The following is a 24,083-nucleotide window of genomic DNA, read 5'->3' on the forward strand; positions in this document are numbered from 1 at the left end:
GACGGAGACCCCCGCCTCTTGAGCTTGTCGACCGCGGAAGGAATCTTCCCGGGGCCTCCTTTGGATCTCAGCTTCCACGCAGAGTTGGCCGTTGTGCAGCCCTCGACGACAGTGGAGCTGCGCCCGCGCGAAACCAACGAGTCGATGTTTCTCGTCAGCGTCACGAGGCATTTCTTGGAGAAGTGGGGGGCTGCCATCTTTGCGTGCGTGTGGACAAATTTGGCGACCACGTCCCCCTGAATTCGAAGCTGCTCGCCGACCGCGGCATCGGCTGCCGTGGCCACGGAACCGTGCGGGCGCGTCCGCCTCGCCACCGGCTTCCAATCGGTCGCCGTGAGTCTCCTGGTCTGCAGCTCCCAGAATTCCGCGTTGCTCACGTGACCCCTGGTGCTCTTCCTGGCCGTGCGGCGGGCGGCCGGCCCCGGCATCGCCCCGGGCCTCCGTGCCTCCTCCTCCTCCTCCTTAGCGAGCATCTTGTTCACGAAGACTACGTCGCATTCCGTCTGGACGTCGCGCTCGGTGACGGGATACGAGAACGAGCGCCTGAAGGCCGCGTGCGTGCCGGGACAGTCTACGGCCTGCCCGGATGGCTGCGGCTGCCCGTCGTCGTCATCGCCGTCGTCGCCATCATCGCCGATTTGCCGCCGATGAGAGCGACCGCCTGCGGGTGAATTTTCGTCGTCGCTCCACTGGGCCTCCGTCGTTTGGTCGGCATCTGCGGCTCCCTCCGTAAGTGGCGGCCGTCATGATGTTGACGATGGCCAGCCGCGACACGCAGCTCTCTGCCGTGACGTTCTCTTCCGCGGCTGGTGCGACAAACGAGCCAGCGGCGTGGAAATCCCCGGCGTGCTGGTCGTTGGGAAGTTTGGATGCTTGGCTCCCATCGTGCGTACCGTCTGAATCTGGATCGATTCTCTTTGAGTCGGCCGCTCCGCTCACCGTAACTTCCCTGCACGCTGCCCCACCATCGGTGCTCACCTGCTGAAATGCAATCTCATCCGCGGGATGGCACCGATCTTGCCGACCGTCCTGATAAGCATCCCACGTGATAACCTGCTGGCGATCCAGACACGCTTGAAACTCATCCTGATGGAAATCCTGATCCTGAACGCAATCGTCACGCGGTTGACTCCCGTCCCGGCCGTCCAGCCGCCGCTCCCGCCGACGGCAATTTGCGAAGTGTTCCGGATCATCGCGCAGCGTCTCGCGTGCCCGTTCCGGACTGCTGCTCCGGCTCCGGTCGTCGGCTCCCCGGAGCGTGTCCTGCCGCCGGTCCACCGCCGCCTGTGGCCGCGTGTCTCCGCCGCGGCGATCCGGTGCGCTTCCTCCCCGACGAACGTGCCGGAGCCGCTCCCGCTGCCCCCCCCCCCACGGCGGCGGCGCCAGCAGCGTCGCCCGATCGGCGTGGTCATCCAGTGTCGCACGCGGCACCTCCCGCTCGTAGCGCCGGAGACGCGACGCGGAGCTCCCGTCCCGCCGAGCTGCGGCCGCCCGCACGAACCCCCGCACCTCGTCCTGAAGCCGCTCGTGTTCTGTCCGCGTCTCCAGCAGGCCACCCTCCTTAGGGCTCGCCGGGTCGGGCACACTTGGCGGCAGGCGCGGGGTCGGCAGCGGCGGCTGTTGCAGACCCTGGCGGCACGGCGTGGGCGTGGCGGCCGTGGAGGAGGAGGATGAGGAGGAGGTGGTTGGGAAGGTCGCCAGCTGGTCGTGGTACGAGCTGCCATTTTCCTTGGTCAGGTCGACGATGCGGATTGGCTGGTATCCAACCTACGCGGGGAATCATTTTGAAGAGAAGGGAACCAAAGGTGGCATACAAATGTATGGTGGTATAGCTGCGAATGGTGCCCAGCTTGAACACATTGTCTAACAGTTGATCGATTTTAGGATGAATTTTGATTCTTACGTTTTCAACACTTGCATTCATCACAACATTGCACTCTTGGGATAGAATTGTGAAGCTAAATTGCGATAGTTTATTAAATCGCAACGCAATGAATCATTACACAACCCAGTGATGCCAAGACTACCTCTACTCATGATGGTGGTCCATGACGGTGGTGTCAACGGTGACGTCGATGACGACAATCCTGACAATCGTCACGACGACGAAGGATGCACTCAACAGACCCTCCCACAAGATGCCAACTCAGACGCGCGTCGTTTACCTGTGAGCAGCGGTGAGGCGCAGGCAGCGAGGGGCCCACTGGAGCCCGTCCCTCGGGCTGCACGGCCCCCCAAGAGGCCCATGGGGAGCCTTTGCACGGCGTCCGCACGACCGCCGTAGCGGCCGTAGAAGTCCGCGGCACCGCCGCCCACGGCGCTCGTGCGGCCGGATCGACACCCGCGGCGAGGGCGATAGCAGCCGCCGGAGGGACGGCCGACGGCATCTCGCAGGCGGCGTTGGACAAGACGCGCGTCCTGGCGATGGCGTCCGGCCGTCCTCGCTGCCCGTCGATGCTCGTGCCTGCCGCTCGGCGCCAGCAGGAGGGGGCCCCGTACGACGGCTTGGACGGCCCTCCGTGGCTGCTGGTGGAGGCGGCGGCGGCGGCGTCCGGGCTGCGAGCGAGGTACGGCCAACGTGCGCCGGAGGGAATAGCCGGGGCGGTGGCGGGGAGTTGAGGATGAGGTAGCAGCCGGGCGTGCGGATGGTGCAGCTTCTGCAGCTGCTGCAGCTGTTGCTGCTGTTGCAGTTGCGTGTGGAAGTGCATTTGGGGCGACGGTTGCGTCGGGGAAGGCCCCACATGCTGAGACTGCACCTGAGCGTGCAGCGGAAGTTGTGGCTGCGAGTCTAACTGCGGGTACGGCTGTATCTGCGATTGATTGCGGGGCTGCGATTGAAAGTCCGCGTGCATCGGCGGATGCAACTGTCGCGAGTGCGGCTGATGCTGGGATTGTGGCTGCGTTTGTAAATCCGGCGGTCGTGAGGGCGGCTGGGAATGCGGGTGCAGGTGTTGCTGTGAATTTAAGTGCGACTGTGAATGCAAGTGTGCTTGTAAATTCGACTGTGACTGCAAATTTGAGTACGTGTGCGAATGTGTGTATGGCAGTGAACTCGAGTGTGCCTGTGAATTGAAGTGCAGTTGGAAATTCAAGTGTGACTCTGAATTTGTGTGTGGCTGCAAATTTGTGTGCAGTTGTGAATTCGAGTGCAGCTGTGAATTTGAGTGCAGTTGTGAAATTGCGTGCAGGTGTGAATTTGTTTGCAGCTGTGAATTTGAGTGCAGTTGTGCATTTGAGTGCGGTTGTGAATTTGAGTGCGGTTGTGAAATTGAGTACGGTTGCGAATTTGAGTGCATTTGTGAATTTGAGTGCGGTTGTGAATTTGTGTGCAGTTGTGAATTTGTGTGCAGGTGTGAATTTGTTTGCAGTTGTGAATGTGAGTGTGGTTGTGAATTTGAGTGCAGCTGTGCATTTGTATGCAGTTGTGAATTTGTGTGCAGGTGTGAATGTAAGTGCGATTGTGCATTTGAGTGCAGTTGTGAAATTGAGTGCGGCTGTGAATTTGAGTGCAGCTGTGAATTTGTGTGCAGGTGTGAATTTGTTTGCAGCTGTGAAATTGACTGCGGTTGTGAATTTGAGTGCGGTTGTGAATTTGAGTGCGGTTGTGAAATTGAGTGCGGTTGTGAATTTGAGTGCAGCTGTGAATTTGGGTGCAGTTGTGAAATTGAGTGCGGTTGGGAATTTGAGTGCAGTTGTGAATTTGTGTGCAGCTGTGAATTTGTGTGCAGTTGTGAATTTGAGTGCATTTGTGAATTTGAGTGTGGCTGTGAATTTGAGTGCATTTGTGAATTTAAGTGCAGTTGTGAAATTGAGTGTGGTTGTGAATTTGAGTGTGGTTGTGAATTTGTGTGCAGTTGTGAATTTGAGTGCAGTTGTGAATTTGAGTGTGGTTGTGAATTTGAGTGCAGTTGTGAATTTGAGTGCAGCTGTGAATTTGAGTGCAGCTGTGAATTTGAGTGTGGTTGTGAATTTGAGTGCGGTTGGGAATTTGAGTGTGGTTGTGAAATTGAGTGTGGCTGTGAATTTGTGTGCAGGTGTGAATTTGAGTGCGGTTGTGAATTTGTGTGCGGCTGTGAATTTGTTTGCAGCTGCGAATTTGCGTGCAACTGCGAATTTGCGTGCAACTGTGAATTTGCATGAAACTGTGAATTTGCGTGCAATTGCGAATTTGTGTGCAGCTGCGAATTTTTGTGCAGCTGCGATTGTCTTTGCCCCTGTGGAGCTGCCGTCTGCCGAGAGGCCAGCACCGGCAGCGCAAGGGGCAGGGTGGGCGAGCGGTGACGCAGCAGCAGCAGCTGCTGCAGCTGCTGCTGCTGCCGCGCAGGGGCCAGCACCGCTCGCTGGCCCCGGCAGCAGCTGCCACCGCCGTTTCTGCCGTTGCTGCCGTTGCCGCCGTTGGCGTTTGGGTCGCGCGCCGGCCCTTCGGGGACGTGCACTTTGAGGCCGTGGTGGCGCGCGGTGCACAGCCGCGAGAGCACCGCGTGCTGCCGGCCGGGGTGCTGTCCGCCATCGGGCCATTCCGTGGCGCCGTCATGGTTCCTGCGGAAAGAGGGAGACGGGCGAGCGGCGGGGAGGCGAAACGCCGTCGTCACGCGAGCCGGTGGCCAGTGGTGGCCACGGTGGCGAACGCGGCGCTTTGGCGACGAGGCGTTGGTGGGTGTGGCGGAGATTCGGGACACGACCGAACCGTGCCGGGGAAGGATAATTGGCTGCGTCCACCATTCCTGACCGGCATTTTAGACTTGCTGCATTCTTCCAATCGGTGAGCTGAACCGCCTGGTTTTAGGGTGCGCGGAAAAAATGGTTTTGAAAGGTTTGGTTCTGGCTAACTGCACCATATGTGCGGGTCTACGGGTTTGGCATATCTTAGAGTGCCACACCTTTTATTTGCCTTGAAAAAGAATGTCCGTTGAACGACAATGACGCTGAAACGAGCAAGCTGGAAGTTATTCAAAGCACCTGACATTCTGGTCTCATCACAGGGTTTGAACCCAGAATCCCAACGGTGTCAACGCAGTTCCTATGGGTAGGGTGGGTGGCCTGTGATCCAGCACTGTGGAGGCGTGGGTTGGTGGATCACTGCACGGATGTCGTAAAACTCCCTTCCCGTGCGCGTCGAGGGTGCGCCAGACCCTGGCCCGCCAGGAAAAGGCAGCACAGCGAGTGGACTACTCGCCAGGGGGATAGAGCGTTGCCCCCTCGCTCGTACGTGCGTGTGTGTGCATGTGCGGACGTGTGTGTGCGTGTGTGTACATGTGTGTGTGTGCGCGTGTGTACATGTGTGTGTGTGCGCGTGCGTCCGTGTGTGTGTGTGCGCATGTGTGTGCGTGTGTGTACGTGTGTGTGCGCATGTGTGTGCGTGTGTGTACGCGTGTGTGTGTGTACGTGTGTGCGCGTGCGTGTCCGTGTGTGGGTTTTCTCCGGGCGCTCCGGTTTCCTCCCACGTGTATATACAGCTACTCACTCATCGGATAAAAAACTCCTTATAATAAAAACTCCTTATAATAAAAAGGCAACGTAGCGGCGCCGGCAGGACGGAGCAAGGCTGATCACATCCGAACATTTATTATCGTCGCACTCGTGTAGGTCCCGTGCATCACGGACGCGCGCTGATTGCGCGTCGTTAGCTCGTTGTAATAACATTGCTATGAGCCACCACCCCCAACCCCCCGTGGCTACTCAGCCGCCGCTTTCCTTGAGGCACTTAACCACAGTCAGACATTTGGCCGAGAGGAAATAACAGGCGCCCCACGTTGTATCTCACCACGGGAGATCCCAAAAGAATTACATCTATCACCAAATTAGCTACCGGGCACGTGATTTTTGTGAAATTGTTCATCGGAGCTGAGTAAAATTGGTTGCTGCCATGGCTACGAGCGGTGAATTCCTAAAAACCAGCCACGCTGAAAGATTCTGGGGCTGCGGGCGGTGGGCTGAAGAGTCGCGCTGCGTTTGTGGCGGTGGGTAGCAGAGCAGTGGGTGGTTCATTCATTCATTGATGTGACAGCAGTGCTTTAGTGCCACGGGTCACCTGGTGGTGTGCACATGTGTGTGGTGGAGATGGGTGGTGTGGTGGGGATGGGTGGTGTGGTAGAAATGGGTGGTGTGGTGGAGATGGGTGGTGTGGTGGGGATGGGTGGTGTGGTGGAAATTGGTGGTGTGGTGAGGTTGGGTGGTGTGGTGGAGATGGGTGGTGTGGTGAGGTTGGGTGGTGTGGTGGAGATTAATTGTACGGTGTGCGGTGCTCGATGTGGAGGCTTTTTGCGTTGGGGCACTGTTGATGTAGTTAGTGGCGGTGTTTAGGGCTGTGTGGCACTATAGTGTATGTGTGTTAGCACGCTTGTATGTGTGTTAGCCTACCATGCTAATCGGAGGTGGCAGGTCTGTTCAATGTTGGTATTGGTCCAACAGTAATGGGGTAGTGCATTTGTATGTATGTATATGCATGCACGTTGAACTTCTTTAGCACCGTACGTAGCCAAGTGTGCAAATCAGAGGCGCTGGGGAAGGACAACAAATCGGAGGTGTGGGGGAACAAGAATACAGTGACAAAGATCGCCCGTATAGCCTTAACAGACTGTTGGGGCAAGTGCTGTTAGCGGCTCGGCACACGAGGTGGTGGGTGGCCAGCACCACGCCCGACCGCCTCCGTCTCCCCAGTGGCGATGTCTACACACCGCACTGGGTACTCATTTGAGGCCGAGTCGACCTAGGGGAGGCCTAGAAGGACAACACAAATTCGAGCGACTGGTGGTTTATTGGCATGGTGGTGGTCGTTCACCAGCGCAGTGGGTGGTGACGATGCGATGGTGTGGTAGTCGGTGCGCAAAGCTTGGCGTGCGATGCGGCGGCGTCACGCGGGGACCTACTCGGCGGAAGAGGCCGCCGGGTATCCTTGAGCGCGCGCGGTGGCGGCGGCGAGAGAGGGCACGGTGAGGCCGGCCTCGGCAGCGGTGAGGCCGCCCTCGGCGGCGGCGGCGCGCCCCCACGGGGCCGTCTTCAGGGAGAGGTCGAGGGCTCCATCTGCTCGCGACGGGCACGGCGGAAAACGTTCCGCTCAGGAGCGACACGAGCGCAAAATATTGCGGGCAATGAAATGTAAACAAACGCTTCAGATAAGAATGGTGCCACTACCAACCTTATACTGTTATTATTTGTATGATTTTAATTGCGAGAAAAAATATAAATAAGGCCTAGTTGCATAATTTTGCCTTAGTTCTGGCATCTATTCCATATTTTACTTCTTCATCAAGTTTTTCTTATTTTCATGTATTTATTATGTTATGTTTACATTCGCCTTGGGAAATGTTTTGCCTCTTTCTCTGAACGAATAATAACGCGTTGTGTGATGTAACCTTGAATCTCGTGGTATGAAAGGCACTCTACAAGAGCATTATTCTACGGTTCCGCCCCCATTCTACAGAAGTAAACAACATGTACATGGCCAAATTCACGCGCGACTTGCATTTCCTCGCCCCACATTACCACATTGATAATCGAGATTTAGTCAATTTGGGCCGGCTATACCAACTTCGTCGGATCAAGCGACGAACATTTTTGGACACAGGCCCTCCCACGGGGTCAGCAATGGTGCTCAGATTGTCGGCCGCGTGGCTCCTCTCCTCCCGCTTCGACAAGCAGCAGCAGCACGCGGCGTCGGCCGCACCGTCACGGAACCGAAAAAGTGGCGCTTCTCGCGAGACCCTCCCGGGAACACTTACGCCGGTCGTAGGTTTTGGGCACCTCCCTTTCGCGGGTGAGGTCCAGGGGGGAGTCCTGAGACCTGGGCGACACCTCGGGGTCAAAGGTCTCCTCCCAGGGAGGGTCGTGGGTCAGCTTGGGAGGCTCGCGCGCGGGGTCCCGGTTCGACGCCCGTCCCGACGTCGCCAGGGGCCCGAACCACGAGCCGCTTGCGGTGCCAACGCCGGCGCCTTCCCTCCGGCAGAGGCCGTCCATTCCGTGCGCCCGTCCGTCTCAATGCATCGCCGACTCCTGACAAGCGATCTGGGCGTAGAAAGGGCACGGTCGTTTATCTTCCGAGGTCACACGAGATGAGGCGCATTCCGGGCGGTTCGAGAAATGCAATAACAAAATATATGCAAAGTTTTGTTCTTTTAACTCGTGTAAATATTGCACGCATGGCGGGTTTTCTCAGGTGCCTCATCGCCTTGTCAAGTGAAAAGCACTGCTTTAAAAGCGACTGGCCCAACGTCCCAATGTGGTAGGACCCTCCTTAACAGGGGGTCTTTAGACTCGGTAAGGCTTTATCGGATGAATGTGTACAGGAATGCTGTGCAATGGCAGGTCTTGCTCAGGTGTTATCGTCATCATCATCACCACCACCACCATCACCTTAATCGTCATTATGATCACCGTTACCGTCAATTATCATTGACAAAAATGGTCAACATCATGCACTGTGAGGTGATAGGGCAAGAGTGGTCGGAGATAGGAGGGGGGGGGGGGATAGGTGCATTACCCCCCCCGACCGATGGACATAAATCCCACACAGCACGGTAAACAGCACATAGCATACCCTAAGCACTTTATATTTGTTTGTCTGTGCAATAACACACACATATTACACACTAATATATTCACAGTAATATAAAGTAAATACAAAGATCCCTCATATAGCCTTAAGACTGTTGGGGCAAGTGCTGTTAGCAAGCACATATGAAGGCCGGCACAGCACACAAGGGGATGGGTAGCCAGCACCATGTCCGGCCGCCTTTGTCTCCCCAGTGGCGATGTTAACACACCGCACCAGGCTGAGTCGACCAAGGAGTGGCCCAGGACTGGTTCAGATATACGTCACTGGTGTTGGCCGTGAGTGGGAGACACAGGCATAGCGTGCGCAGAAAAAAAAACCCTTGGCAATTTGTAATGAAATAAAATTATTCTTACGTGCCACGTGTAATCGCACATCTAACCACACAAAGAAATGTGTTTTTTTCCATTATCAGCCAAAAACAGCTGCAGAAATCCTGACCGCTATCAAGCAGAATGATCTGCCCTCCACTTCCCGTACCACTGTAGTCTTGTGAGCGGGCCGCGTTGCCGAAGAACAGATCGATTTTGCCGATCAAAATCAATCGTTGTCACTCACGGACACGCGCGCTGTCAAACCGCAGCAAGCTATAGCGTTGACTATTTACAATCCATCGTTGTGGCTGCGGCTGTAGTAAACCTGAAGATACGATGCTCCGCCCAGCTCCACAGCTCACGTTTAATATCCCCTGACGTCAATCGCCACAGCAGGCCACTGCGTGACAACATCAAGGTTCCAAATTTGCCAAAATGAAAAATTATACCGCTGGCTACTCAATTTGTATCTACGCACGGTTAACTTCTTTTGCATCGTACGTATCCAACCATGCCAATCGGAGGTGCGAAATTTAGGATTATAACGAGCAATCTTTGCTCCCTACTGACAAGTCTAATGGCCGAGGTCACTCTTGTAAATGAGACTATCTTGATCTCCTGAGTTCTCGTCTGGTAAAAAAAGATAAACTTCACCATTAGCCGCAATCTATAATTAAGTTACACAGTGGATAAAAGTACTAAATGCAGTGTTTGTGTCTTGTAACTCCCTGGAATCAGAAAAGGCCAGAGGACCTCCTGAATGTTTGAGAGTAACCAAGATGGCCGACTATCAGTGGGAAGAAATATCCCAAGCGGTTTGAAGCAGGGTCAGTATGTCCCAACCGGCTACAGAAATGTGTACAGAATCATAACCGTTAATATTTCCAATAATGTTACAGCCTTCTTACATTTGAACTTGAGAAGTGGTGTACAGCTTGCTGTTTCTCAGTCTTCTATAACAGATTCCTATGATTTGCATTTGCAAAGAGCAATGTATGTTAGCTTTTCCACACTTAGCAGTTGAGACAATATCCTTTGCAGGAACATTTAATCAGCTCTCTACATGCTTTAGATACCTCTGGAATTGCTATCCAAATTGGCATCCATGATTTGTCCAACCAAAAAGCCCTCTGGAGAAGGAGCCGGCTGCTGCGACACGGTGCTTGTGACCCATATCCCATCCTGGCAGACAGCCCGTCCAGCCTGATCATTTGTCCAGCAGAGATCCATTTTTGCCTCGCTCACAGAGGTGAGAGTCATGAACTGTGCATGACGCAGCAGTGATCGTGGCCGGAGTCGGAAGATGTCACGCAGAAGAAAGGTTAGGAGTACAGTAAAATCTGGAGGATCATTGAGAGACATGACATGCAGCGCCCCCCCCCCCCCCCGCAATGGCATCATCATTCGTGAGCTGGCCTTTTCTAAGAAGCTGCAAATGCATGATTTATCCAGTGCCTCTGGCCTCAAACACGCAGTGCTGGAGTGGTCTAATTCGCACAGGTACAGCGGCAGCAGTTCTCTTCAGCGCCACAGCTGAGACACAGGCATAGCTGTCAGAACGAGAGTGTATGTGGACTTCCAGAAGGTGGCATCGTCACAGATGGTCTGCACTCACTATGCTCCGTCTTGGTGGAATTTCTTAACAAACTGATAGCGGTCCCATGAAAATAGCCGGCGGAAGTGGTCGTGGCTAGGATGGTGGTCCACATTGTCCAAGGGCTCCAGCAGCGAATCGTCGTTTCGAGAGACAAGCAGGGAGCACTCGGCCACCTTGCTCGAAACGTTTGCGGAGTGAAGCGGCTGCCCAGTCCTCGAGTTGCACAATCCCATTGTATGAAACGCTGACACCAATCTGATTCAGCTGCTGGACGAGTTCATTGCTTCTGGTCGTGGAATGAACACTGCAGCCGATGTCGGCTTTGCCTGGTAGGATGGGGATGGTTTAGTTTTATTTGTCTGTGTTTGGGTAATTTTTTTACCCTTCTTGTACTTTGCACAACTATCGTGTTTTACTGGTAGGAACCTCCTGATTACACCAGCCCACAGGGGATTATTGTGTCACTCAAAACTGCTCTAGAGGAGTTGTACACCCCTAGCTGCCACTGCAATTTAGTGGCCTAAAATACAATGTTTCGCTCCGGATGATCGCTGCAAAGTATGATCTGTGTTTTGATTTAGTGTGCTGATCTTAAAGGTGCATTGAAAAATGTTGATACTCCGACTGATGCTCCTACTGTTGTGGAGTGACTCATGCAGCCAGCTATGGCTGCAGAGTTTGGTAGTACATGTTGTTTACGTCGTTTATTGTGAAAATTCGGTCACAGTTCCTATGACCACTGTTTCATTGCTTTTATGGCTTTATTTTGGTGATTTTCGAAAAGTTTTTTTGGTTTGGCCATGTTTGTTTGTTGTAGTACAGAGTTAGACTGATGGCCTTAATCTAAGTTGTCTTGTGGTTGTTGTTGTTGTTTGACTTGCCATGATTCTTGTTGCCGAGCCTCTGGAAACAATTCCAGCAGTCAGCTGTCTCGTCTAGTCGTGCTGACGAGTTTCCTGAAGACCGAGTCCTTGTAGGTGATTCACATACAGAGAATGAAGATCAGACAGCTTAAAGAGGAAGGTTGCAGAATCCACAGATATTTCAATGTAGCTCAGCTGGTGAGCTCTACAAATGCTCTAGACTCATAGATTGCCTCATCTGTTCTTCATGGTCCTTGGTTTAACCTCCCCGTGAGACTTTGATACACATTTCTCAATTTTACCAGGCATTTATATTTTAATTTTTTTTTCCTCTATTGCAATTCCCTAATACAGTTTTTGGTTAGATCGCGTAAATATATAACTGTGTTGTTAAAACCCGCCACCGCCCGACACAGCCAACTAGTAAGGGTTGTCACGTAAACAGAACGTGGCCAATTCGTCACTAGTACAGCACTAACCGGTTGTGTTGGAAAGCCAAGCCACAACATTTAAAATCCGAGTACGACGTTTCGCCAGTAATTACAACTAGCTTCATCAGGCGGCAGCCAGATTTGAGGAGAAGTCCTCCTCCTGTTTTACTCCTTAGAGGGGTAGATGTCATGTGTGTTGTACTTGTAACAAATTGGCATGTTCTTATTCTTGGTTGTTTCGGTAAATTCACGTAGATAGAAAATAAAAATACTAAATTGATTATTTTTATGTTTTATTTAATTTTATAATTTATTTGATATGATTTTCTATCTACGTGACTTTACCGAAAGAACCAATAATATGAATTCCTGCCGTCACGAAAGTTTAAAGTCAAATTGGCACGTTCTGTTTAGGTGACAAATCTTACTGATTGGCTGTGTCGGGTGGTGGCGGGTTTAACGACACTTTTATATATTTACGCGATCTAACCCAAAACACCTCTATTGTGGATGATATTGGCCGCAAAAGCCTACGTGTTAAAATTGATAATATTATAAGCAGGAAAACCAAAAACGCGAGCAAGCACAGACTCAACACCAAAATTTAGTGAAATATATATATATATATCTAGACCACGAAAGATTATGGGCTGAGCCACAAATACAAATGTAAGAATTTGCCAAAGCGTACAGAGGGAGAGTGTGCGTGCGTGCGTGTGCGAGCAAGCGGCTGCTCGAATTACGCAGCGGGGCCCTTCTGAAATGATGAAAGCGCGGGGCTCTTTATAAGTTTGTGGAGGCGCAGGACGATGCCTCCCTGGCAGCTGCAGCCGACGCGCACGAGGGGAAGAGACGGGGGACGGTTTGCCCGAAGGTCACGGAGGGAAAGCGCGATCGTAGGCGACCCTTTTCGTATCGTTGTATCCAATCCGGGCCTCCCGCCTGGCCCCAGCACACGGCAGCAGGCCCCCACACCCCTTCACTTCTCACGGCAGGTTGTTTCCGTTGTTGAGCTTATCGATGGAAGTTCAGACCACCGAGCACATGCGTGATAATCGTGTCAACGAAACAAAAAAAAAACATGCTATCGGTCTAGAGGGGCTGTGTTGTCACATGCACCGATGGCTACTCGATTGAGAGCGATATTGGCACTGACATGATGGGAGGTGTCTGACTGCGCGGCCCATCGACAACTGGCCCTGTCACCTGACTTGACGCGCTTTCATATCAAGCCGAGAGTTGAGAACGTAGAAGCCTGCGAGTTCATTACTCTTCCACATCGCCGGGAATGGTGAACCCGACGACGCGGCGTCGTCGTCGTCGTCTGAGGCAGCGAACGGAACGGTCCGTTGCATCATCGTCACTGTCGGGCACCGTCAGCCGCACCTTGTGCGCGCGTCCGTGTGTCACGGATGACGCACGCGCACTCTTAGACCTCCTCCCTCCTTGTCCTCCCTCGCCGTCTGCCGCCCCACCGGTGAGAGAGGGGCAGCCGCGTAAAATCGGGACAAAGAACTCGCGCGTGTCCAGTGGCGTGTGTGTGCATGTGCACGTATGGCGAGCGGTGGTGCAGTGGTTAGCGCACTGCGCTGCAAATCTGGCGAGCCGAGTTTGACTCCCACTCACGACCAATAACAGTGGCGAATATTTGAACTAGTCCTGGGCCTCCCCTTGGTAGACTCAGTCACAAATTAGTAACTGGTGCGGTGTGCATTGGGGAGACAAAGACGGCCGGGCGTGTTGCTGGCCACCCATCCCCTTGTGTGCCGCGTCGGCCTTCATAGGTGCTGCCCGCGAACAACACTTGCCCCAAGAGTCTGTAAAGTCTATACGGGGGATCTTTGTCTTTGTGGGATACTGATGGAGAGCCAATATGTGAGGCTCATCGCTGTCGTGATCGTCACGATCGCTATCTTACACATCATCTTTCACGACCAAGAGAACAACAAATGGGTTAGATCGTGTCAGATTGATGATGTATAATGCCAAAGCAGGCAGCTTGTGATGCTTGCCACCGTCACTATCATCAGCATCAATAGCATCAATTATTTGCATCATCAACACCGCTCTAAACAACACGGAACATTTCAGCATGATGGTCTTACTTCATCTGATCAACAGCATGGCACATTTTTTTTCATAATCATCGGAATCAAATATTCTTTTTTTATCGTCATCATCAGCAACATGCAGCATGTCAGACGTTTCCATCACCATCAATCATCAAACCATATCTCCACCACCACCATCATCATCACCAGCCAAGCCAACAGTCACGCATTCCTAACTTCTCTTGCGTCTCATGCCGCCACCGACGACTCTTTTGTGTTCAGACAAAGTGAGGCTGGCCCAGGACGGGAAGTCCAGTTTCATCGCGCCCAGCGCCACGGCACGTGACACTCATTTCCCGCTCTTTGCAAGAATTGCATCTCCAGATTATTGTGGATTTCTGCTCGGAGAGCGTGCATGTGTGTGTGAAGAGTGGTGGTGCAGCGGTGAGTGCCCTGCACTTACAAACCCAGTTACCCGAGAGTTAGATTCCCGTCCACGGTCAACACCAGTGACTATTATCTGATCCGGAACTGAGCCTCCCCTAGGTCGACTCAGCCTCAAATGAGTACCTGGTGCAGTGTGTAAACATCGCCCCTGGTTGGGCGTGGTGCTGGCCACCCAGCCCCTCGTATACCGTAACGACCGTCACACAACACTTGCCCCAACAGCTGCAGATTTGCTGCAGATATCAGCTCGTTTAATAATCATTGCAATATCCTTTATTGTACCCAGGTAAAGCCTCACTAGGCCTCAAGACTACTATTCAGGAGGGTCCCAAATGAGTAATTTTCAGGTGGTGATTCAGTCTTGGATGTTAGGCCAATGCCGGTTACATTGTATGGGGTGTCTTTGTTTTACCTATGGGAGAAAGTCGGAAAACCTGGAGGAAACCCATTCAGAATGGGGGGAGAACGTACACACACTCCAGAATTGGTGTCCAAGGCCCTGCTCACCGGTCGGCACAGGTGTGACCACGCTTTGTAACTTTGCAAAATTAAAATCCCAGTTTGCTCGCCACATGTCTCATGTAACGGCACCAGTTTGGCACATCGTGGTAGGCTTTCGTGACCAATATCATCCGTGATGAAAGTTTTTTTGGGTTACATCGCATAACTATAAGTGTGTCGTTAAACCCGACACGGCCAATTAGTAAGGTTTGTCACCTAATCAAAACGTGTCAATTAGTTACTACTTCAGCACACCAGTTGTGTGTTGGAGAGTAAAGCCACAACATTTCCAATTTGAGTAGCGTGACGTTTCGCCGGAGATTCTGGCTAACCGCCCGATGAAGGAGGTTGCAATCACTCGAGCATGAAATGGTGCTTTGGAGTGTTTTGCTCGTCAATTCCATTGCGGAGCGTTCGTAGCTTCACGTGAGAAAACCCACCGTACCTACGAGCGGACGACACAGCTCCGCGTGGACAAATTAAATAATCTATTTCCATACTGCCATCTTCTGAACTCGCAGCCAATACCCCAAGGCAGGATCTCCTCCCAAGCACTGATTAGGCTCAAACCTGCTTAGCTTCTCAGATCCGATGAGATTGGACGGTGTGATTTCGTCGTAGGCTTTGTTTGGCCACAGGCTCGGCAAGTGGGGCTTGGCGCTAGTTTGTAAAACTGCAAACGGTCCCATTCATTCACAGCGAGTCGCGTAAAAGTGCCGGACACAATGGACAGTCCCCTGGTAACCGACTTCAAGAAAGTCAGGTGGCTCAGGGATCAGAGCACCACTGACATCTGACGCCGTTGCCATCCTGGGGTCATGTTTGGGTCTTGGGCCTCCCGTGATTAAACCTGGCTCTCAAGTGCAGCGAGTTTACGCTCACTTAATGCGGCAAAAATTGAAAACTCTTGAGAGCCAAAATGTTGTTCTTGTTGCTTTGAGTGCCACGTGAATGTCACCTCCATAAGCATGGTGTGTGAGAAAGTGCAGCAGTGGATAAGAGGTAACTTGATGGGATCTCGGAAGCAGTTCTGAGACATCACCTTCTGCGGGCCGTTCTCGATCACACGGTGGTGATGCTCTCCGCACTGCGACAGTAGCGAACCAACGCACGTGACACCAATAGCATAGCTGCAAATAAAAATGCGGAAATAAGACCAAATTCGAAAATGAAATGCGGGTCTGCCAGCCCAGTTTACAATCTGATAAGAAAGCATGTTCCCAGGACAAGCTACCGTGGCCACATGGGCTCTCTGCTCTAGGCCAGTTCTATTCTAATTACCAGTCTGTCTACCAGTGTGGAGGTATGAGCCCGGACGGGGGGGTATGGCTGTGGGGCTGAGAGCTGCAATAGAGCTTACTGACCTTGTTAAACAGCGTGTGAGGTCACTGCCGCGGGCTTTGCGGTCGTTGGGAAATCATCTCACCCTGCGGTCTCTCTCTTTCTGCCTGATCGCACAAAACGAAGGGGGGATTGCTTATACCAGGGTTTCACAATCTCGCAGTTCATCGCAAATACGTACTTTTTAAGTTCACCAAATTATCCAACCCTGCACATGCCTCACAATTGGTGAACACGTTCCACATGATGTTAGGTGAGTGCTGATTCTAACCTTGCATGTGTGTGTGTGTGTGCCCGTCTCCCGCGTGATGTAGGGAACACTGAATCGGAGCAGTGATGGAAATGACGAGAGATCTTGTGTGTTTTAGGCGTGTGAGTGTAACGTCGTGAGGCGTCGTCTCACCGATGTCACGGCGAGGCGAGCGAGGGCGTGGTATTTGACGTCATCGCCTTGGGCGAAAAGGCTTACAAATTATCGCTTGGTTTTTATTTAATCGCCAAGGTGTCGTGTAGCCATTTCTTCGATTTGCCGATTTTTTCTTTTCTCGTGGGATAAGTCCGTCATTAATAAGCAACACCATCTTAAACGGTAATTTCATTTGTGCTGGATTATCTTTACAAGTTATCGTGACCCTCCGCTGCAGACAGATGGATGGACGGAGCAAATGCGTTCACATCTTTAACCTTAGCCGGAAAGTGTAACAACAGGTCACGGGGTCACTGCACGAATTAGCACAGAGCAGTGATTTCCTCCGTCGGCAGTTGAGAATTTTTTAAATCTAAATAATGCAAGTCAACCTTTATATAACCGAATGAACTGAACCGCATTTGTTATTTAGTTGAGGGAGGTAATGACGGATCGATTCATCAATGACTATGTGGCGTGAGAAAAAGTGTAATTCCTAAGCATCCGATAGTATTGCATAATTGTGTGCACTTTAGAGCATACACGTTAAGTTTGAACACACCATAATAAAAATAAAATAAGTTAAATCCTAGTTCATATACTGCATTCACTTTCTTTGCAAAATGTTATATGTAGCTAGGGAATGTCAGTGCCGCAACGGATTGTTGAATCTATCTGTGCGGAGCTTTGAGTGTCACTCCCCTTGTATGCACAGTGGATTGTCTCCGGTATCCTCCAACGCCCATCTGAACTCCTCATTTTAAAAGAGGAATTGACCAAACATCCCCAATAATGGAGCAGGACCCTCCTGAAAATAGTCTTGAGACTCAGTGAGGCTTTCTTTGGTAAAGGGCATTCTTGTCATAATCGTTATTGTTGTACATTATAATCAGTTAATGAGAGATTTCCAATTAATCCATATCTGTGAGAAACCCCATTTCTGAATTTGACGAGGCAGATCTAAGTGCCGTTTAACCCCTTAAATTGCTTGCACCGCCGCTAATTGCCTAACCGGGGGGGGGGGGGGGGGGTGTCATCTCAACGTTTAAATTGAGACCAAATTAAGGGTCCAGGCCAGACAGAGACCCGAAGGCATTGCGCAACGATAGAAACAAAGGGTCGCCTTGTAAGGTTCATAATAACCAAAGGAAGCATTATTGCACCAAATATATTTAAATAAAACCACACTTCCACAGATGGCCGCATTTCTTTGTACAATGACAAGTCTGTTGAGAAATTCTCCGTTCACACAAGTGCGTAATTTAGCTTTATTGTTTACGGTAACAAGTGTGTACGCAGTGGTGGCGCGGCAGTTAGCGTACTCAGTTGTAAACCGGGTGACCTGAATTTGATTCCTATGGTGCTATTGCCATCGCATCCTGAGTAAGAAGTCTCCATTTGGATCTCTAACAAAGGCACTGCAGCTTGTCCGTCGTGTTAAGAGAACGGCCCCGCAGAAGCGCATGTCATCAGAGCTACTTCTCGCATTGCTTCAAGTGACCTCTGTTCTACAGAGTAACTGCCACAGAGAGTAAGCAATATCCGTCACGTGACAAGTGAAACTGTTTGATTTTAATTCTCGAGGCTGGAATTTGATGAAATTGAGCGCGTGACGAGATTTAACGGCACTTTTTTTCGCCCGCAATCATTACGGAGCGTCGCGCTGAAAACCATCACCCCAGGCTTGGACACCCAGTAGGGGTCTTAACAATTGATCCAAACCGACGATTCGGTGAAGTCGACTGTAGCAACCACTCACCTGATCTCTTTCCATGCATCACATTTAAACTAATTTTTTTTAAAACTATTACGCACACGATTCGGTGCATGTGTTTATCCTAATTGATACTTATCAATGGATCAATGCATTGTTACACCCCTACAAACCTGACCACCAAGCATCCTTCTGCACACCAATCAAGCTCCCTTCTGGGACTCTGCAGAATTACCTGGTTTGGACCGGCAGGGAAGCTGTGTTCTGGCTTGCACGTTAGTAATCTAATCCCTGCACACTTTTCTGCCCGGAACAGCCTAATCGAGTCTTGAGGCTCCTTTTCTGCAGGGTCCTGCTACATTGGAACGTTGGCATGTTTGGTTGCAATGAGTAAACTCCTTCCCCACACTCGAACTGGTTAAGACTCGAGGTTTCTCCGCTTGCGACTCACCACGTGCTTTCTCCTCTTTCTATCGCAGTCTCATGCTGTATGACGAAGCACGTTTCTGATCCGTGTCACAGCGGCTGATATCCATCGCTCACAAAACTTTACCAAGAGCCCCATCATCATCATCATCAATATTATAAACGTCGTGCTAAGAGTGGTGGCGGGTCTGCTGGCTTCGGGTGGCCAACATCTTAACCCGTTATACACAACAACAACATCTTCAACAACAACAACATCAACAACACACACAAGGTGTGCTGTGAGCGACGCCGCGGTACGCGCCTGCGAAACTTCGCTCGTGTGATGTATGTGAATACGTGGTGTGTGTGTGAATACGTGGTGTGTGTATGTGAATACGTGGTGTGTGTGTGAATGTGAATACGTGGTGTGTGTATGTGGTGTGTGTGTATGTGAATACGTTGTGTGTGTGTGAATGTGTGGTGTGTGTGTATGTGGGAATGCGTGGTGTGTGTGTATGTGGTGTGTGTATGTTGGAATGCGTGGTGTGTGTATGTGAATGTGGTGTGTGTGTGTATGTGGGAATGCGTGGTGTGTGTGTATGTGAATGTGGTGTGTGTGTGTATGTGGGAATGCGTGGTGTGTGTGTATGTGAATGTGGTGTGTGTATGTGAATGCGTGGTGTGTGTATGTGAATACGTGGTGTGTGTATGTGAATACGTGGTGTGTGTGTGTGTATGTGAATACGTGGTGTGTGTGCGTGAATGCGTGGTGTGTGTGTGAATGCGTGGTATGTGTGTGAATGCGTGGTGTGTGTGTATGTGAATGTGTGGTGTGTGTATGTATGTGGTGTGTGTGTATGTATGTGAAGACGTGGTGTGTGTGTGAATGTGTGGTGTGTGTGTGAATGCGTGGTGTGTGTGTGAATACGTGGTGTGTGTATGTGAATGTGTGGTGTGTGTGAATGCGTGGTGTGTGTGTGAATGCATGGTGTGTGTGTGAAAGCGTGGTGTGTGTGTATGTGAATTCGTGGTGTGTGTATGTGAATGTGTGGTGTGTGTGAATTCGTGGTGTGTGTGTATGTGAATGCGTGGTGTGTGTGTATGTGAATGTGTGGTTTGTGTGTGTTTGAATGCGTGGTTTGTGTATGTGAATGCGTGGTGTGTGTGTATGTGAATGTGTGGTGTGTGTGTGAATGTGTGGTGTGGTGTGTATGTGAATGCGTGGTGTGTGTGTATGTGAATGCGTGGTGTGTGTATGTGAATGCGTGGTGTGTGTGTATGTGAATGTGTGGTGTGTGTGTATGTTAATGCGTGGTGTGTGTGTATGTGAATGTGTGGTGTGTGTGTATGTGAATGCGTGGTGTGTGTGTATGTGAATGTGTGGTGTGTGTGTATGTTAATGCTTGGTGGGTGTATGTAAATGCGTGGTGTGTGTGTATGTGTGGTGTGGTGTGTGTGTATGTGAATGCGTGGTGTGTGTATGTGAATGTGTGGTGTGTGTGTATGTTAATTCGTGGCGTGTGTGTAGGTGAATGCGTGGTGTGTGTATATGCGTGGAGTGTGTGTGTATGTGAATGTGTGGTGTGTGTGTGTGTATGTGAATGTGTGGTGTGTGTGTATGTGAATGCGTGGTGTGTGTGTGTGAATGCGTGGAGTGTGTGTGTATGTGAATGTGTGGTGTGTGTGTGTATGTTAATGCGTGGTGTATGTGTATGTGAATGCGTGGTGTGTATGTATGTGAATGCGTGGTGTGTGTGTATGTGAATGCGTGGTGTGTGTGTGAATGCGTGGAGTGTGTGTGTGTGAATGTGTGGTGTGTGTGTATGTGTGGTGTGTGTGTATGTGAATGTGTGGTGTGTATGTGAATGCGTGGTGTGTGTGTCTGTGTGGTGTGTGTGTATGTGGATGCGTGGTGTGTGTGTGTGAATGCGTGGTGTGTGTGTATGTGAATGCGTGGTGTGTGTATGTATGTGTGGTGTGTGTATGTGAATGCGTGGTGTGTGTGTATGTGAATGCGTGGTGTGTGTATGTGAATGTGTGGTGTGTGTATGGGAATGCGTGGCGTGTGCGTGTATGTGAATGCGTGGTGTGTGTGTATGTGAATATGTGGTGTGTGTGTATGTGAATGCGTGGTGTGTGTGTATGTGTGGTGTGTGTGTATGTGAATGTGTGGTGTGTGTGTATGTGAATGTGTGGTGTGTGTGTATGTGGTGTGTGTGTGGTGTGTGTGTGTGTGAATGCGTGGTGTGTGTGAATGCGTGGTGTGTGTATGTATGTGGTGCGTGTGTGTGGTGTGTGTATGTGAATGCGTGGTGTGTGTGTGTGTGAATGCGTGGTGGTGTGTGTGAATGCGTGGTTTGTGTGTGTATGTGAATGTGTGGTGTGTGTGTATGTGAATGTGTGGTGTGTGTGTGAATGTGTGGTGTGGTGTGTATGTGAATGCGTGGTGTGTGTGTATGTGAATGCGTGGTGTGTGTGTATGTGAATGCGTGGTGTGTGTTTATGTGAATGTGTGGTGTGTGTGTATGTTAATGCGTGGTGGGTGTATGTGAATGCGTGGTGTGTGTATGTGTGGTGTGGTGTGTGTGTATGTGAATGCGTGGTGTGTGTATGTGAATGTGTGGTGTGTGTGTATGTTAATTCGTGGCGTGTGTGTAGGTGAATGCGTGGTGTGTGTATATGCGTGGAGTGTGTGTGTATGTGAATGTGTGGTGTGTGTGTGTGTATGTGAATGTGTGGTGTGTGTGTATGTGAATGCGTGGTGTGTGTGTGTGAATGCGTGGAGTGTGTGTGTATGTGAATGCGTAGCGTGTGTGTATGTGAATACGTGGTGGGTGTATGTGAATGTGTGGTGTGTGTGTATGTGAATGTGTGGTGCGTGTGTATGTGAATGTGTGGTGTGTGTGTATGTGGTGTGTGTGTGTGTGAATGCGTGGTGTGTGTATGTGAATGCGTGGTGTGTTTATGTGAATGCGTGGTGTGTGTGTATGTGAATACGTGGTGTGTATATGTGAATAAGTAGTGTGTGTGTATGTGAATGTGGTGTGTGTGTGTATGTGAATGCGTGGTGTGTGTGTATGTGAATACGTGGTGTGTATATGTGAATAAGTAGTGTGTGTGTATGTGAATGTGGTGTGTGTGTGTATGTGAATGCGTGGTGTGTGTGTATGTGAATGCGTGGTGTGTGTGTATGTGAATGCGTGGTGTGTGTGTGTATGTGAATGCGTGGTGTGTGTATGTGAATGCGTGGTGTGTGTGTGTGAATGTGTGGGGTGTGTGTATGCGAATGTGTGGTGTGTGTGTGTGTATGTGAATACGTGGTGTGTGTGTATGTCAATGCGTGGTGTGTGTATGTGAAAGCGTGGTGTGTGTGTGTGTGAATGCGTGGGGTGTGTCTGCATGTGACGTGATTACGCAGTGTGTATGTGATGTGTGTCTATGTATACGTGGTGTATATGTTACGTGTGTATGTGTATACGCGGTGTGTACACGTGGTTATGTTCTTTTGTGTTGTGTGTGACGTGTGCACAGGTATGCCATGGTGTGTGTAGTGTGTGTGTAGTGTGTATGTCGTGTGTGTGTAGTGTGTGTGTATGCAGTGTGTGTGTAGTGTGTGTGTGTATGTAGTGTGTGTGTGTAGTGTGTGTATGTAGTGGGTGTATGTAGTGTGTGTGTAGTGTGTTTGTAGTGTGTGTGTAGTGTGTGTATGTAGTGTGTGTATGTAGTGTGTGTAGTGTGTGTATGTAGTGTGTGCATGTAGTGTGTATGTAGTGTGTGAAGTGTGTGTATGTAGTGTGTGTAGTGTGTGTATGTAGTGCGTATATGTAGTGTGTGTGTGTAGTGTGTGTATGTAGTGTGTGTATATAGTGTGTGTGTGGTGTGTGTGTGTAGAGCGTGTAGTGTGTGTGTGTGCTCTGTACAGAACACGTTATGTAAGGTGCTTACAGTACAGCACGTCTCAATCACGCAGGTGACATGCACGACACGTGTTGTACGCAAGTACAGTGCTGTGTGTATGTAGTGTGTGTGTAGTGTGTGTGTAGTGTGTGTATGTAGTGTATGTATGTAGTGTGTGTGTAGTGTGTGTGTGTAGTGTGTGTGTAGTGTGTGTGTATGTAGTGTGTGTAGTGTATGTAGTGTGTGTGTAGTGTGTGTGTGTAGTGTGTGTATGTAGTCTGTAGTGTGTATGTAGTGTATGTATGTAGGGTGTGTATGTAGAGTGTGTGTGTAGAGTGTATGTAGTGTGTGTATGTAGTGTGTGTGTGTAGTGCGTGTGAAGTGTGTGTATGTAGTGTGTGTAGTGTGTGTAGTGTGTGCCGTCAGTGTGTGTGTAGTGTGTATGTACTGTGTGTAGTGTGTGTATGTAGTGTATGTGTGTATGTAGTGCGTGTGTGTGGTGTGTGTGTGTAGTGTGTGTGTGTAGTGTGTATGTAGTGTGTGTATGTAGTGTGTGTGTGTAGTGTATGTAGTGTGTGTATGTTGAGTGTGTGTGTGTAGTGTGTATGTAGTGTATGTGTGTAGTGTGTATGTAGTGTATGTGTGTATGTAGTGTGTGTAGTCAGTGTGTGTGTGTCACGCACTTACTTCACTCGTGCCCTGCGCGTAGCAGCATCGACACGGCCCTTCGCTCTACAACTCCTCCTCAACTCCTTAATCGCCACTTGCGATCACGAAAACAAACAAACAACAACAACAACAACTAAGCCCGACCCGTCGACTCAGCGACTCCACGCAAACTCCCACGAAGGTGGGACAGGTGAGACACGCAGCGGACACACAGCGAGTTGACGAGAGACACGGGGGTCGGAGTCGCCCCAAGTCAGACGGGACACGAGCGGACAGAGACAGCCCCGATACAGAGAGACACACACGGAGACACGGACGAGGAGCTATCTAGGGAGACAGACGAGCTGGTATGGGGGGGGGGTCACAAGACGGGACACGCAGAGACACTCCAAGCCACGTCCTGTCCGACAGCGGGACGCGCGTTGTTGTGCAGGAGACTTGCCGGGGCCACCCACACTCACTTAAGGCTGGGGTAGGGGAGTGGTGGGGGAATGGTGGGGGGAGTGGGGAGGGGTGGAGTGAGGGGTGGAGTGGGGGGTGTGGAGTGGAGAGTGGGGAGGGGTGGGGAGGGTGAGGAGGGGTGGAGGGGTGGAGTGGGGAGTGGGGAGAAGTGGGGGGGGGAGAGTGGGGGGGAGTGGGGAGGGGTGGAGTGAGGGGTGGAGTGGGGGGTGTGGAGTGGAGAGTGGGGAGGGGAGTGGGAAGTGGGGAGGGGTGGGGAGGGTGAGGAGGGGTGGAGGGGTGGAGTGGGGGGTGGGGAGAAGTGGGGGGGGGGGAGAGTGGGGAGGAGTGGGGGGTGGGTCACAGGACGCGTGGTCTGGAGTTGTTGTGGGAGGGCTGTGGCGAGGAGTTGTGTGCCCATTCCGGCATCGACGATTCACTCTGGGACATGGGTG

The 24,083-nt window shown here is 51.1% G+C and overlaps 1 protein-coding gene across 4 annotated transcripts; it reads right to left on the reverse strand.

Annotated features, from left to right (window-relative positions):
* Positions 1–482: 482 nt before the first annotated feature.
* Positions 483–23,651, reverse strand: LOC133345491 (uncharacterized). 4 transcript variants are annotated; one of them, XM_061556259.1, is made up of 6 exons: positions 23,209–23,651; positions 16,120–16,203; positions 7,722–8,004; positions 6,870–7,023; positions 2,166–4,539; positions 483–1,767 (listed from the first exon to the last, which is right to left on the reverse strand). In XM_061556259.1, the coding sequence occupies exons 3-6, from the start codon at positions 7,954–7,956 to the stop codon at positions 628–630; spliced, it is 3,903 nt and encodes a 1,300-aa protein (XP_061412243.1). In that variant the 5' UTR covers positions 7,957–8,004; positions 16,120–16,203; positions 23,209–23,651; the 3' UTR covers positions 483–627. The 4 variants fall into 4 exon arrangements, with proteins under 4 accessions (XP_061412243.1, XP_061412245.1, XP_061412244.1 ...); XM_061556261.1 differs by lacking the exon at positions 16,120–16,203; XM_061556260.1 differs by lacking the exon at positions 16,120–16,203 and having other exon boundaries at positions 23,205–23,651.
* Positions 23,652–24,083: the final 432 nt, after the last annotated feature.

Source organism: Lethenteron reissneri, chromosome 22, assembly GCF_015708825.2.
Source record: "Lethenteron reissneri isolate LAM-NWPU_2019-01 chromosome 22, ASM1570882v1, whole genome shotgun sequence".
In the NCBI taxonomy this organism is placed as follows: domain Eukaryota; kingdom Metazoa; phylum Chordata; class Hyperoartia; order Petromyzontiformes; family Petromyzontidae; genus Lethenteron; species Lethenteron reissneri.

What these genes read in the sequence shown, in the direction of transcription:
- LOC133345491 (XM_061556261.1), bottom strand. Translation starts at nt 7,956, where the DNA reads ATGGACGGCCTCTGCCGGAGGGAAGGCGCCGGCGTTGGCACCGCAAGC. An exon ending in GCCCAAAACCTACGACCGGC is followed by an intron (nt 7,024 to 7,721) that starts GTAAGTGTTCCC and finishes CGTCGCGAGCAG; the next exon opens with ATGGAGCCCTCGACCTCTCC. An exon ending in CGCCTCACCGCTGCTCACAG is followed by an intron (nt 1,768 to 2,165) that starts GTAAACGACGCG and finishes TTCCCCGCGTAG; the next exon opens with GTTGGATACCAGCCAATCCG.